The following is a 15,067-nucleotide window of genomic DNA, read 5'->3' on the forward strand; positions in this document are numbered from 1 at the left end:
CTGATTTTACTGCTCCCGTTTTGAATTATGTCTTCATTTCCCACTTTTAGGAACCTTTGAAAGCAAAAAAGGACTATCAATCTCTTTCCTCCCTTTTCACCTTATTTGGTATTTCATCTTCTACTCTCTCTAATCTTTGATAAAAAGATTAACATCCTTTGTGCATTTGGAAACCAAGCTCTGAGAATGTTATTCAACTCTACATTGCTTCTATTAGGGTTCTGTAGAAAAAAAAGTAAAAAAAAAAAGTCACTTTAATCATATTTTTTATTTATTCAGTGTCTATTTACAATAGTGTAAGGAGTACTGAATGATCTGTAGCAAATATTGACAAGCATCACATCTGAGGAGGGTTTGTTGATCTCGAAAGGCAGATATTCTTTTCATGATTTTGAACATGTAAACATTCACAACTACAGTAATATGTCACCAATTTCTGTACATATTAAACTGATGGCTATACTATGTAGCCAAAATTATTAGTATATTTGCCTTCATACATGCATGAATTTACCTGCAATAATTTTATTTATTTATTTTATTTTTACTTATTATGATCTTAACAATTTCAATCTTTATGACTCTCCAAAAGGGGTTAATAATTTGTATACTTTAATTTTGGGCCATTCCTTTAAAAGTACATTTGGGAGCTGGTGCTGGACAGGAAGGCCCGGCTCACAGTCTCCGCTCTAAATCATCACAAAGATGTCCTGTCAAGTTGAGGTCAGGACTCTGTGGAGGGAAATAAAGTTATTTCACACAAAGCTCATTCATTCATGGCTTTCTGGCCCTTGCTTTGTGCACTGGTGTGAAGTCATGTTGTGATAGGAAGGGGTCAATCCCAAACTTAGCTGCCCGCTTTTCCCTGCTGCATGTAACACTTTGGATTGCACTTGGTGATGCAAAGCTTAGATACACTTTCTTGGCAATGGAAACTCATTCACTGAGGTAATCGGAAGGACACAGGAAGTTCGGAGGTCAAGTACATATCTACTTATTATGGCATGACCAGTGTTTGCAGAGGCAGTCTGTATGGCTACAGTAGGTGCTCTGGTTTTACACACTACTGGCCAAACTATACTTTTTGGAGGGGTAATTCCATACTTTTTGCAATATAGTGTTTGCATATATACATATATGAACATAAACTCAATGGAGTTTGGTTTCCACCATCATGACCTTTCAATTAGTTTAATCAAAGTCGTTCAGCCAGTTTCCTCATAAACTGAAGGTAATAAAGATAATTTAGAATCGTCTGTTATTGTGCTAATTATTACTGGTGTCTCCTCATGCTTGTTCGTTCTGCTCTATGTTCACCACCAGGCCCTTAGTGTCCACAGGCACTCGATTTGGATTGTTGAAGTACAGCTTGTTGTCAAAGGTGCACTCGGCCAGGGTCGCCATGGGTAACCGTATCCGTTTGCGAAACAGGAGGAAGGCAGCGAGTCCGGCTATGGCTATGACAATCAGCACAATAGCCACTGTGATGCCGGCAGAGCCATGTACTGATGCTTCTTTAACAGTTTGAACTGCCAGAGAAACAGAACCATAAATTAGACACAATGATCTATAATTCATCTTAATTATGCTATGGAATAAATTGCTTCATTTACTTACCTACGAACTGAGGCTTTGATGTAGGTGGGATGACTGTAGAAATATAGCAAGACCTCAGTGTAAGTGCCCAATATAGATATAAATAACATAACAGCAGGTTAAACTCACCTTTAGGCCTTTTACAGATGTAAGACCTGTATCTGCTGCAGCTGTTTGTGCTCCACTCGCCGCTGTCAGAATGGATGTTCACACACGACTCGGACTTTGGCATTCCTATTTTCCAGTTGGTATAGTCTACAACGCTGTTATCGATCCACATCCACTCATCTGAAGCAGAGAAACAATAATCAGACAAACTAATCTGCACGACCAGGAGACAGTGAACTGCAACCTCCGCAATGAGTTTTTAATAGTGTGCATGCTTAAACCAAATCTATACGTGGTCTTTCCTCAAGAAAAGAGACTATTCATGTTTTTTAACATGGAACCTTCATGGTTTGTTTTTTTTTAAGCACAAAATACAATTTTTTAAGTCAACAAAGTCTGAAATTAGCCCTATCATGCTCACCATCATGGGACTTGTAGAGACCAATCCAGAAACTTTTGGTTTCATCTTGCAGGCTTTCAATATTCTTCTGTATGAATTTTGCCTCTACAGGGTCCTGGATGCTCACCAGCGAAGCACCTAAGAAAAACCAAACACGTGTTGCTGGAATTCATCCGTTGGGATAAGGGAAGTATGTGCAAAGTTTTCACAACTTACCTAGTTTCATACATTCAACTGAAGCATGAGCCCAGTTGTCGACCACAGAGCCCAGAAAATAATAGCAGTGACCCCTAAAAGGCATCCAGGATCTGTCCTTCTTTGGCTCTGGACAGTTGCCAGGAAGCTGTGGTGGTTCAGTCGGCGCTAAGTCTGAAAAAGAGGTAAGATCTGTTATTCTATAGTTTAGGCAGTGGGCAGCTGTAAAGGTAACTAAGAGATTAGCTTACCCTGTGACCTTTTGCAGATTGAATAATAAGTGCTTGAGCATTCCGCTGTCTTCCATGTGTGATCAACATCTATATACACACAGCCATAGTTTTTTGGCTCATTCTTGCCCCATTTGGTGTAAGAGAGAAGCCAGTTATCGACCCACTTAAAGCGACCTCCGGTCTGGAAAGAAAATAATTGACAATTAGCACAGAACTAGAAAGGTTTTACGTTTAAAATACAATTCTGGTGGAAATGTTTAAAAGCAGGCTTTACCACGTTGTTGTTGAGGCCGATCCACACTGGCTCTTTGAGTGTGGAAATCTGCAAGGTAACAAAAGCCTGGATCATGGGGTTCAGGATGCTGGCCAGCTCTGAATCGTCTGCCTGGCATTGTCTCCGAGCCTCATCCCATCTCATCTTCTGGGCCACCACTTTGTAGGAGTCATTGCCAATCTTGTAAAAGGACTTTGGTGAAACAGTGGTGGCTGGCACCGCAATCTGGGAATCTGCACAAACAAGACATGTGAGTCAGTTGTCAACAGGTTTATTCTAGAAGTCCTGGCAATTGCATCTTTCTTTAACGTGTTTGAAAAAACACTTCTGTCTCCAAACAAAATGAAAGGCCATAATGAACTGCCTCTGGCAGTCAAGGACTTCAAGCAGTACTACTGCTGAAGAAATCACCCATTGCTGAAGTTGTGCAACTTCCAGTTTGTGTCATTGGGGTAAAGTAAACCAACGAGATTTAAATGTGTTTTTTTGTTTTGTTTTGTGATTTTACCTTGGAGGCCTGTCTTTTCCTCACTTTGTGTTTAATAACAACAGAGGTTGAATTAAACCTTATTTGTTCTCTAGGTTTTATTGTAGGAATTTACACAAAGATGAGTTTCATTTTTTTGTGAGAACTTAGAAAGTGAAAAATTATTCAAATTTTAATGTTTTTTTTTTAAATGCTATGTAATCTGGTTGAATTGGACATCAGACTGCATATGCTGCATCTGTACAGAGTAGCCATAGTTTCATATGTCATTAAAATGCAAAGAATATTAGCAACAGTATGACTGGGACATAATTCTATTCTATTTTATTTTTACTCATTTTATTTTTATTTCTCTGCCCACACGTTACTCACCAACATTCTTTTTACAGACAAAGCCGCGTTTTTCACCACAGTCTTCCACTTTCCACTGTCCTTTTATTTTGAGGATGCTGCCAACCATGATCACACAGTCAAACACCTCAGGAAGAAGACAGAAAAGTTAAACGAGTTGCCTTTTTCTTTTCAAAATTTACAAAACCTGGTTGATTTATTAAATCCGACAAATTAATAGTTCTGGCCATAATATAAAGAACAAAGCATAAGACACAATCTGTATACGTAATGTAGCATTAATATTCATATCCCTATCGTATCTAGTATTTATTTTGCAAAGCGGGAGTGAAAATTGAGGACTTGTTCAATCAGATTAAGATAATTTTGGGCCAGTTTGTGAAAATACTCTAGTAAGAAAGTCTGAATTTTAAGTATTTCCACATAAACAAACAAAACTATGATGAAGAAAATCTATGGTAGCCTCAAAGAGCAGACAGATATGACAGACAGCAATGAAAAAAGAAAACGTTTACTAAATTACAAAAAAAAACTATTATGAAAGAACAAAATGTAAAGTAAATATAACTGCAAGTGAACTAAAGGCTGGCACTTTCAATGAAGTTGTAAAAACCTCATCCAGAAAGAAGCGTCCGTCGGGTGTTGATATGGGGTGTCCTTTGGCCCAGTTGGTGAATGAAATGGCTTTGCCATCTGTCCACACGAAATGCATTTCCCAATTGATGTCGTTCATGCCTAGCCACAGATCCTCCTTTTGGCTCAGCATTTGTGTTGTTAGGAATGCTGAAAAGGAAAAGACAGGGTAACACTTTATTTGAAGGGGGGTGAATAAGACTGACGTGACACCGTCATAAACATGACATAACACCTGTCATGAACATGAATAAGCCTTCATGAATATTTATGACTGTTGTCATAAAGTGTCATTTGGTAAATTATGACACTTTTAATACAAAGTTGACATTATTCAAAATGTCTTTGTTATGACAACTTGTCATTAACCAAGAAATCATTACTGTTTAAACTTTACCTTTAATAACATAAAGTTACCTAATTTTTAAAGTGCAATCAGTAATACTTTTATAACAAATTTATATCAGTAATGATTTCTTGGTTAATGTCAAGTTGTCATAACAACGGCATTTTGAATAATGTCAACTTTGTATTAAAAGTGTCATAATTTACCGAAAGATGCTTTATGACAACAGTCATAAATATTCATGAAGGCTTATTCATGTTCATGACAGGTGTTATGACATGTTTATGACAGTGTCATGTCAGTCTTATTCACCCCCCTTCAAATAAAGTGTTACCAAAGACAGAAATTCTCAACTTGCGTGAAATGCATGCGCAAAAACTCAAAAGACTGTTGGTTGAAAATTGCAAAGCTATTTTTGGGGTTCTAAATAAGTCAAATCTGAACTTTAAATTCCAAACATAGACACAAGAGCAGAACTAAAATTGTGCCTAAGCTTTGGACAGCCCTCCGATAAACTTGTACAAGTTAAGATTGACTTGGTTTGTGAATCTTGAGCAAAGCAAATCAAATCCGTCTTTTATGAGTGTTTATGAGACAGTGTGGGTGCTGACCTTGCTCTCTCTCACTGGTGATAGACACAAGATTTCCTCCCTCTTTCTGGCAGTGGGTCCTGGCATCTTTCCAGTTCTTCTTATCCGCAAAGAATTTGTAGCACTGAGTTTACAAGACAAATTTTATTCGTTAGCGTCACTTCCAATATCCTCAGAATTTGTAAACAGAATTTACTGGGAAACTACAGTGAGAACATATGTGCCAAACATTGTAATAATACCTTTCCTTTAAAGTTAAGCCACTCAGGTGCACATCCCCCTTTAGGAGGGGTAGTTGGTGCCATTGTTGTATTAATAAAACTGCCTCTTCTTTTGCAAATAGAAGGCAGCTCCAGACCACAGTTGATGTCATTCCAATAACCTACACATGCAGAATTTATAAAGCAAAGTGACAACAGTAAATATTCAAAGTTTATCTGAATCAGACTTACCCATGCTTGAGTATATTGTCACGCAATTTTCATCATTATTTGCAAAGTTTGGCTCATTGTTTTCCCATGCAGTGTACGTTACTGGTGTTCCATCTACCCAGCTGAAAACAGTAGATAAAATAGGGAGTTACTTAATTTAAAAAGACTAAACTGAATCTACTGGCAAATTCTGTAGTCAACTCAATTGCCCTAGCTAATTTATTTACCTGAAGGACTGATCCAAGTTCACAATCAAACCGATGTAGTATTGTGCATGGTTTTGTGCTTGAGAGTCCTTTATTAACTGTGTAAGCATAAACATAAGAGAAACTTTAAATCAAAAACTGTTGTTTATAACTTTAAAAAAAAAACAAGTATTGTGGTCATTCTGACCTCCCTTATTGAGCAATAAAATGTAACTCTCACCTGTTTCCAGAGGAACTTCCTTTCACTTTCGCCTGTTATGACTGCAAGTTCACCAAAGTTCTTTTTACAGTAATCTCTTGCAGCTTCCATCGGTAGTTTGTTTTTGTTTATGTAGTAATGACTGTCATTGTATATGAGCCACCCATCTTCTGTAGTGTTGAATACTGGAAAAAGAACAAAGAGTTTTACAGGTCAACAATATTAGTTAAGGTTGCTTCTCATTTTGTTTGACCCACAGTTTTCTTAGTTCACATAAATATGAGTGTTGGCTTATCACAATTTGGTAAGTTCTGCTTGGCTCTTTTACTTCCAGCTTAGTTTTTTTTTTTGTGCTTTTTATTACGATATTAATTTGCTAAAACTGACATGGGAATCTTGGTTTCTATTTCCAGGTGACTGTTATTCTACCATGTAGGTTTTGACTTGTTCCTTGATTAGTTTTTCTGATGAAAATGGTCATAATGTTGAAACCTACCTTCTACAACAAAGACTGGTTCAGGTTTGGGAGTCACACCTGAAAAAGCAATACAAATAACAACAATTTTGTGACATTTGTGGAAATGAAACTCACTTACATTCAAAATGTTGACTCGCTACCACATATTTAACTCCTTGAGTTGTAATTGTGAGTCTAACTTTGATAATCTGAAGGAAAGTCACCTCCAAGACAGAAATATATAATTGTGACAACACAGACAAAAGAAAAGCAAACAAACCAAAAAAAAACCCAAAAAAACAAAAAAACACAATTTGAGCTCATTATCAGTACTTAGCAATAGTTGGTTTTGTGAAATCTGATTGAGGTGAAGTTGGTAAATTTTCTGGTAAATTTCTGTCAAGAAATTGTTTACAACAATAAACTTAAAAAATGACTGATCTAAAGCCAAGTGTTTCCAGTACGTTGAAGCGAAAAGCTTTGTTTAGCCTTTGATTCTCGTTGGGATTACAGTGAGTTTTACCTTTGCGTATCTGGCAGATCCAGTCGTTATAGGAGTCACAGTTCCGATCGTTCCAGTGACGTCCATAGTAAAAATGAACTTCTGCACAGTGTTCGTTGTCATTGTGGTTGTTTGGTTCTCCAAAGCCCCAGTTCTCAAAACTGAACTAGATTACAGTTTTTAGGAGAAAAAGAATAATTAGAGTTAAAACGATCAGCCACAACTTTATTATTATTATTATTATTATTATTATTATTATTATTATTATTATTATTATTATTGCTGAAAATGCTGCATGTCTTACAGGTGATCCATCACTCCAGACAAAACCTTGATTGGGACCCATTACTCTCAGGCCTATCCAGACCGGATCAGAACTGTAAAAACTACAAGAAAACAGAAAACATATTTACGGAGGACCTTTGGAACTGCCAAATATAGGAAGCTCCAACGAGGATGTCAGCGCAGATTAACATACTTCACATTGTCTAAGTCCCTCATACTCAGTAAGCTGATCAGGTTTCCACCAATGGCTTTGCAGAAGTCCTGTGCTTCCTGCCAAGTCTTTTTATTCTCCTTCATTTTCTTGTAAACCTTTCAAATAAAAAAAGAAAATGTATATATATATTTTTTACAAGTACCATCATATTATTAAAAAAAAAAAAAATTCACAACTTCCTTCTTACTTTATAGCAGACATTCCTTTTAGCAACAGGCGTCCAACCGGAGGCACAGCTCAGCTGCGGGGTGGTCGGTTGGACGGTTGTCGCAAGCACACCCTCGGCCTTTTTTTTGCAAATATACTTCTCTTTGTTGCTGCAGCTGATAACATCCCATAAACCAGCAAAAGTCCCAGTTGTCATGGCAACACACCCCTGTTTTCTATCTTTTTTTTTCAGAAAGAAAAAAAAAGCTTAAACTCATCTTAGTTCTATTCATTTAGAAACGACACATGTAAATTAGATTTACATGCATAATTATATTGAAGATGTACACATTTGCCAATAAATCTAAAAAAAAAAGACTGCTTGTTTATGCTCAGATTCTTTCATTTGTTGAATAAAAACTAAAAACGGAGGTGAACTAAGTAAATCTATAGTTTAAAAAAGCATCATTGAGGCAAGGTAAGTTTATTTTACACTTTTCATATGCAACATACGGTAATTCAAAACACCCCGCAGTAAGAAACATCAATTTAACTGTAAAGATAGACAGCTAAATAGTTAAAGAACATGGACTTTACCTGGCATGCCAACATTGAAATGAGTAAAGGTAACCTGTCTTCTTGTCGTCCACTTGAAAACATTAATATCCTCCGTGTTGGTCAACCCCATCCAAAAATACCTCTCTGGTCTCAGTCCCACTAAACTGATGAGAAAAGCATTCTCATACCTGTTTTGAAAAAGCAAGAGTTGATGAGTGTTTCAGCACAAAGTGCCATAAATAGCATCTGAACTCAATTTTTAGTAATATTTGTATCATTTCATTAGATTTAAGGTCATTTAGTCGCAAGATTAATAATGATTCCTACCTGTCAGCAATATCTACAAGGTTTGAACCCCCTTTTGAGCATGCCTGCATTGCCTCTTCAAACGATTTCGTTTCACGTCCAATCTCATAGCAATAGGAGCCAAATCTAGTGGTGCCCTACAAAACCAAAGAGCCTTAACGCATTGAGTCGTATTACTTCTATGTTTTGTTAACGTTAAGCCACATTACTCACAAGCTTGCATCCTGGGTTGACTTCCTCTTGGGTACCTCCGGTCGGTTTTGTGGAAGCTTTCTTCTTACAAATATATCCATATGTCTTCTCACACATGTGATCTGCCCACTTTCCTTCCTTCGTGAGAAATATGGAAACAATTACAGCATATCCATTAACTTCAGTCTTTACAACAGGACAGCTGCAGATGTTACCTTTCCTCGGATCAGGACACAGTCCTCCTGGTGGTTGGTAGCGTGAGATGGTTCATCACTCTGCCAGTTGGTGAAGGTCACATGAGAGCGATCAGACCATTCAAACAACATCGGGTTCCTCTGATCGTTCAACCCGATCCAGAGCACATCTGTCTGTACTGAGGTGAAAAACACAGAGATGGAAGTGAATGCAAGACATTTTTTTTTGTTGTTTTGTTTAATTGCTAAAATAATTCATCCAGCCTTGTTTGTCACAGATGTATTTGTTTTAAACTTTTAATTAGCTTAATATACGTAGATATCAGCATGTTTTGGTGAATTGTCTTTATTTCCACCCGTGTTTTACTAACTTATAAACATCAGAAAGTGAGACTTGTAAAGCCCCTCAGTCTCCACAGACATCTTTTGATATTTCACATTTAAAACAAATTCTACAGTGATATTTGTTTTATGGGCATGCTTGCCTTTCCTACTAACTGTTATACCATTTTTTTGGAAAACAAATACATAAAAAGCAAATGCTAAAAAATATAATTTTGCTATTTCAACTGAAGATTAAGGAATTTTAATGCAACTAATAAAACCATTAATGTGTAACAACGTTAAAAGTAAGAAATAGTACCTGCTTAGCAATGTTTGCCATTTTTGAGTCACAGTAAGGTGAGGACTTCCCGACTCAGAAGAAAGCGTATTTTAGCCGCCCACCACCAAACACTGAATTCACGTCGTAGATATTTGTGTAGTGTGCCACCAAATTCTGGTTGCTTTATAACTACTGTAGACGTCTAGTCATGTAAATCACCACTTACAGTATCCTGACTGCGTTATAATGAAGCTCTGCTCTTCTATGTTGCTTATGCTGGCCAAATCTGCTTCCTCTTTGTGACACGCTGCCAAAGCGTCCCGCCACATCTTTTTACTCCTCTCCAGGTAATAACATTGTCCTCCATAGGGCACCCAGTGACTCGGGCAGAAGCTGGGCCCTTTATCTAGAAATTAAGGACAAACAGAAGTTTGTCCTTAATGTCCTTAACACATGCAAATACAGATGCATTGCCCTAAAAGGGGTCATCTTGAAGTATTTTCTGTAAACAATTTACCTGGTGGTGGAGGCAGACTAGTAGAGTTTCCTTTACGGCAAATATAGCCAAGTTTTTTGCTGCAAACGCTGCTTTCCCATTTTGATGCTTTTCTTGTATTTAGAGTTGCACAGCTGTCCCCAGGGACTGAAGATGGATTACCTGTAGGATTCACTGTTAGTTGCAACCTCTTTGACTCCAATTTGATACATACATGTTGTAGAATCAAGTTCTTTAGCAAACCTGGGGCCCAGTTTAGATATCTGAATGGGTTTCCATTGCTCCACTGCCATCCACTCTCAAAGTCCAAGCTGTTTAGTCCAATCCACAGAGATGTTCCCAAATTATTTGTTAGCCCTTTATCAACACATAAATCAGAGGGTGATTGATTTTCAGCTGAATCATGTTACAGGTAATTGACCGAATGCTTGCTTTTTACCTGAAATGTACGACTGTTCGTGCAGCTCTACGATGCTGAGGAGGTCCGCTCCCTGCTGCTGGCAGCTCACCCTGGCCTGGTGCCATGTCAGAGTCGCCTGTGTATTCCTCTGATACTGAACCCTGGTGACTGGGTCAGTGTCCCAACCAATTGATCCTGGATTATAAGAAATACAGAAGTCAACAAGGAAAAAAACAGGTACTTTCCATAATTTTCTAGGTACTTTTTAGGGCAAACTGATTAATTGCCCAGAAGGGGAAAATTGTGTTTTAAGATCTAGGAAAGTAAGAGTAGCTTTAGGAAGAACCTCAGAAGTTTTAGTGACCAGAAAGTTCATGTATTCCAAGCAAGACCCTGAAAGTATAAAAAGTTGTAAATCACCTGATGATCAAGTCAATTCAGGGAAAGTAATTTAGAAATACAATGTAAGTGTCACGGTTTTCCAGAAGGACTGAAGGGCATAGGGCCAACAAAGCTGAGTAGTAAAGATTTCAATGAAAGAATTAATATAAAATTGTCATGGAAATATTGGACTACCAATATGAGGACAAGTACAAGGGAAAATGAAAGAAACATAAAAGAATCCATCAGTCAGAAACTGAGAAGCTTAAATACTAGGGAAGCTCAATGGATAGAGAATCGGTGACTGACTATTGATAGGATGAAGTTGAGAGAGAAATCAGACAGGCAAGCTGTAGGAGTTATGGCACAGAGGGGAGTCTAATAAAAAATATGTGCAAAATGACATAAAACAAAAAATAAATAAGGATGAACACAAATATAAAAAAATGATCAAAAATACAAACCCAGGAGAAACTTTACGATAAAGGAAAAAAAAACAAAAAAAAACAGACATACCTTTGGTTGGACAAAACCCAAACTTCATATTTGTGTGGTAATCCTTCTCAGTGGCACACCACAGCTGCCCGTCTGTGCGCCCATCCGTTGTGCATTCAGCGTACCATTTCGAATCATACTTGAATGGAAACTGACAGGGGGCTCCAAACGCATTGCCTCTTATGGTAAAGGTCTCTGAGCATGTAAAGATTAGATATGGTTAGAATCACTGTCATTATGCTGTCAACATTGACAAAGCAGGAAAAATATTGAAATCAGATTTTACTTAAAGAAATGTGAAACTCAGAGGGCATGCATAGTGGGCTGAGCATACCCAGTCAGTTATTTGATGATCTGCATTTCAAGTTGTTTGCCTTTAACTTACACCAGTGTTTGATTTTTAATTTTTTTATTTTTGATGTAATGAGACTGTCCAACTCTCACTTACACAGAAATTATTGTATGGGGAACCTCTGAGTCATCTCCAAGCTTTCCAGAAAGCTGGATAGATTCATTTATTGTAGATCCGAAACTCCTACCTTGAAACCCCTTTGAGCAAAGGTCCCCCTGAGTGCCAAATATCTTCCAGCGACTCCACTCCCCTGAGCCTTTGTAGATCATTACATTCTTCTCTTTGAAGTTGCCCCAATTAAGGTGCAGATCTTGGTCTTTCAAACCAAAGAGGGTCTCATTCTTACATTGCCAGTGCTGAAGACTGCTACTCTCGTCGCACTCAAAAAGAAGCACCTTTACCCAGTCTTTAATTGCCGTGGCTCCAAGACACAGCTTGAGGGAGAGACTTAGAAGGCGAGACTCTGAGACCCAGCGAAACTGCTGCTCACTGGCACGGGGATTGCACTGTGCCAGTATTACCGAGCTGGCGCTTTCTACCTTTATGCACTTGTTGTGGTTCTGGTTGAAGATCAGAAAAATACCACTGTCTGCAAAACAACAGAACCACACAAATATGCTGATGAATTTCACCCAAACTCACTGAATCGACAAATGTGTCCACGATACTCACCAATGTCAGCTTTGATGTGGAGGGCTTGCAGGAGACAAAGAATCAGAGCAAATGTTGACAAAGGTGACATCCTCAAAGTCTGGTTTAGACTCAGAAGGTTTCACAGTCATGAGAATGGGAGTCTGTTGAGTGGAGAGTTGCTCGACAGAGAGCAGCAATGACAGAACCATGGTGTCTCTGTGCCCTTAATCACAGTGATGGACATCCTGTCACGTGGTAGCACGGTTGGTCGGATGTCTGCAGTTTCCCTGGGATTTCAAAGAGTTTTGTGGAAAAAGAGAAGAGGAAGTATGCTTTCACTACTACACAAAAAATGACCTGTAGAAGAACAACACCTGAAACAAATGTTGTCCTTTAGGTTTGACAAGTTATTAAAAGACCTTCAATGTGCATCTAATAAATCAGAAAAGATTTATCAAGATGACTCGCAAATGATTGTTGGTTTTTAGGAACGACTAATTTAAGTTTGCATTGCTTTGCCAATCTAATTCTTGATGGGATCCCCTCAAATCAGGCTTTATTTTATTGATTACAGAGATTATTCTAGTTGTAGATAGATAGTATGCAAGAAGGAAATCCTGCTTCCTGTTTGGGGAAGTAAGCAGAGATTATCCCAATCTGGTCTGCAAGACTGTCCAGAAATGTTGCAACAGTGACATGGATACAGGTAAATTGGCTACATGTCTGTTGAGAGGGATGCATAGGGAGCATATGTGTGTTAAATCACTGGAGATCACTTTACATATCCTACGGTATCACATGTTGTAATGTGATTTACCTAAAGTCTTGTATCTTCATCTGCGGTAGCTTAGCAATAACAAAACATGTCATTTTTATGCATTTACTTCACTTGCAACTTCAAAAATGGAAAATAATCACTTTAGAAAAGACTTTCTTCCACGTGCGACCAAAGAAGAATCAACATCTAAAAAAATTTAACTAAATAGGTAGAGGTATTAGTCAAAGACATTTTGCTGTTTGAGGCTTAGAAGACGAATTGGCTATTTTATCATCATTGGTATCCACAAATTAATACAGAAAATAGCATAGAATTGTATTTAAATTATGTCTGCATGACTTTGTTTCTCTTTGGCTTATTTCTCACATCAGCAAATGTACGATTGCCGCTCAGTTATGTGCGTTAGAGATGTTGGAGAAACATTTTTCTCCACATGTATAAGCCCTGAATTTAACCAAACTGCTACACGATGAAGGCTGCTGTGCTGAAGCACAACACACTTTGCAGGTGCGTTGTAGCCATGCCTTCTGTTGCTCATCTGTGTGATGGGAATGTTGCCAGGAAGAATGGCAGGAAACCTCTTCTCTCGGGACGCACTTGGGAAGAAATGGTATAAAATTCCAATGTGAAAGGTTGAAGTTGGGGACAAAAACAGGCAGAACAAAGGGAAAATCTATGCTCAACATGAATTACACATAAAAGTCAACATTTTCAGAGTTTCTTTAATAATCTTACCAAAATAAATATATCTATGTTACAAACTCACACGGATGTTCTTATGGATATATTTTTAAAAAAATCTCATTTAAACAACTCTGTTTTATTATATGACACATATTCACAACACATTATGATGGTTTAAAACACATAGCTTACAGTCATAGTCAAACAACCATTTTTGCAAAAGGAGTAGAAAGGGGTACAAACAGTATATTTGCACATGGAGTTAATGAAACATATTGCAGCAGTTATTTGACACTGGATGTGTCTGCATTGCCTGAGAGCTCCCATTTGGCCTGTGAAAAGTATTATTTGATTATTTCAGCAAAACATTTTTGATTAATCAAATGCAAACTGTTTGGTTCCACCAGTTGTTCTATGACATTTGAGCACAAATATTTTCACTTTTCTAAAACTATTGATGTTAAGAAAATGAATGTTTTATTTTTCAACTAACTGGGAAACCACTTTTTTTTAGGGAGCAAAACTATACGCCCTTTCAACACTTTGTAATTGAAAGTTGTGTTTAAAATTCTTACAAATTTTTCCTTACGTAAATTTATTAAAAACAGAGCTGTTCACAGTTAAATTCGATTAGTTTCCCTTGTGAAGATATCCAAAGGGCCTTTAAAGAAATGAATCTTTAACTGCAGTAGCAAAATATCAGTGATTTTTTAAAAGAAATCCAGCCTATCATTTGAGTAACTTATTTATTTTCCTTCTTGTACAGTTTCTAGATCATCCAGACTCATGATGTCTTCTCTTCAGCTTAATTGGTGGAAGTTTCTGATATGAGCAACATAGGCAACTGCCCAGGGCGGCATCTCATCAGGGGAAGAATCAGACCTCCTTATTCAAGTAACTTTTTTTATTTTAAGACTACTAAAGAACAACATCACATCTGTTTTCCTCGAATGCCCCTTTTTCTCACCTTTCCCATTTCAAAGAGTGTTAATCAAATTAGTGACCTGTATTGTCATTTTTAAAGGGAAGAGCAAGTGAACAAATTTCTAATCACTCAGATCAAGTCTGCAAAATAAAGCAAAAAAGTTAAATTTTCTAATAAAAAAATTCAGTCTAGATTATGCTACTAAAATAACATACAAATGTACTGGAAAGCTTTATACAAATCTGCACCAGGGCTGATAAGAAGAGTGGAGCCAGATTTCATTCAGATAAGCTGAACTTTTGCCTCACTAATAAACCCTCTTATTTAAAATAATATTCGATTTAGTCTTTTTAGTATTTTGTTTTTCAATGATATGTAGTGGTTAGGATACAACAGTGGTTCCCAAACTTTTTCT

At 37.4% G+C, this 15,067-nt stretch overlaps 1 protein-coding gene across 1 annotated transcript; it reads right to left on the reverse strand.

The window, feature by feature from the left end:
• Nucleotides 1–251: 251 nt before the first annotated feature.
• Nucleotides 252–12,474, reverse strand: mrc1a (mannose receptor, C type 1a). The gene is made up of 30 exons (XM_015056155.1): nt 12,305–12,474; nt 11,820–12,221; nt 11,302–11,475; nt 10,444–10,599; nt 10,248–10,361; nt 10,026–10,166; nt 9,735–9,914; nt 8,926–9,083; nt 8,732–8,848; nt 8,540–8,655; nt 8,252–8,400; nt 7,695–7,894; nt 7,487–7,602; nt 7,313–7,394; nt 7,030–7,174; nt 6,546–6,584; nt 6,071–6,234; nt 5,872–5,948; nt 5,666–5,766; nt 5,456–5,595; nt 5,235–5,337; nt 4,258–4,427; nt 3,666–3,771; nt 2,807–3,039; nt 2,551–2,713; nt 2,321–2,473; nt 2,126–2,242; nt 1,726–1,884; nt 1,618–1,650; nt 252–1,529 (listed from the first exon to the last, which is right to left on the reverse strand). The coding sequence occupies exons 1-30, from the start codon at nt 12,372–12,374 to the stop codon at nt 1,288–1,290; spliced, it is 4,320 nt and encodes a 1,439-aa protein (XP_014911641.1). The 5' UTR covers nt 12,375–12,474; the 3' UTR covers nt 252–1,287.
• Between the last annotated feature and the right edge of the window lie 2,593 nt (nt 12,475–15,067).

This window comes from Poecilia latipinna, unplaced genomic scaffold (assembly GCF_001443285.1).
Source record: "Poecilia latipinna isolate Pla-1442-1.1 unplaced genomic scaffold, P_latipinna-1.0 Scaffold59, whole genome shotgun sequence".
In the NCBI taxonomy this organism is placed as follows: domain Eukaryota; kingdom Metazoa; phylum Chordata; class Actinopteri; order Cyprinodontiformes; family Poeciliidae; genus Poecilia; species Poecilia latipinna.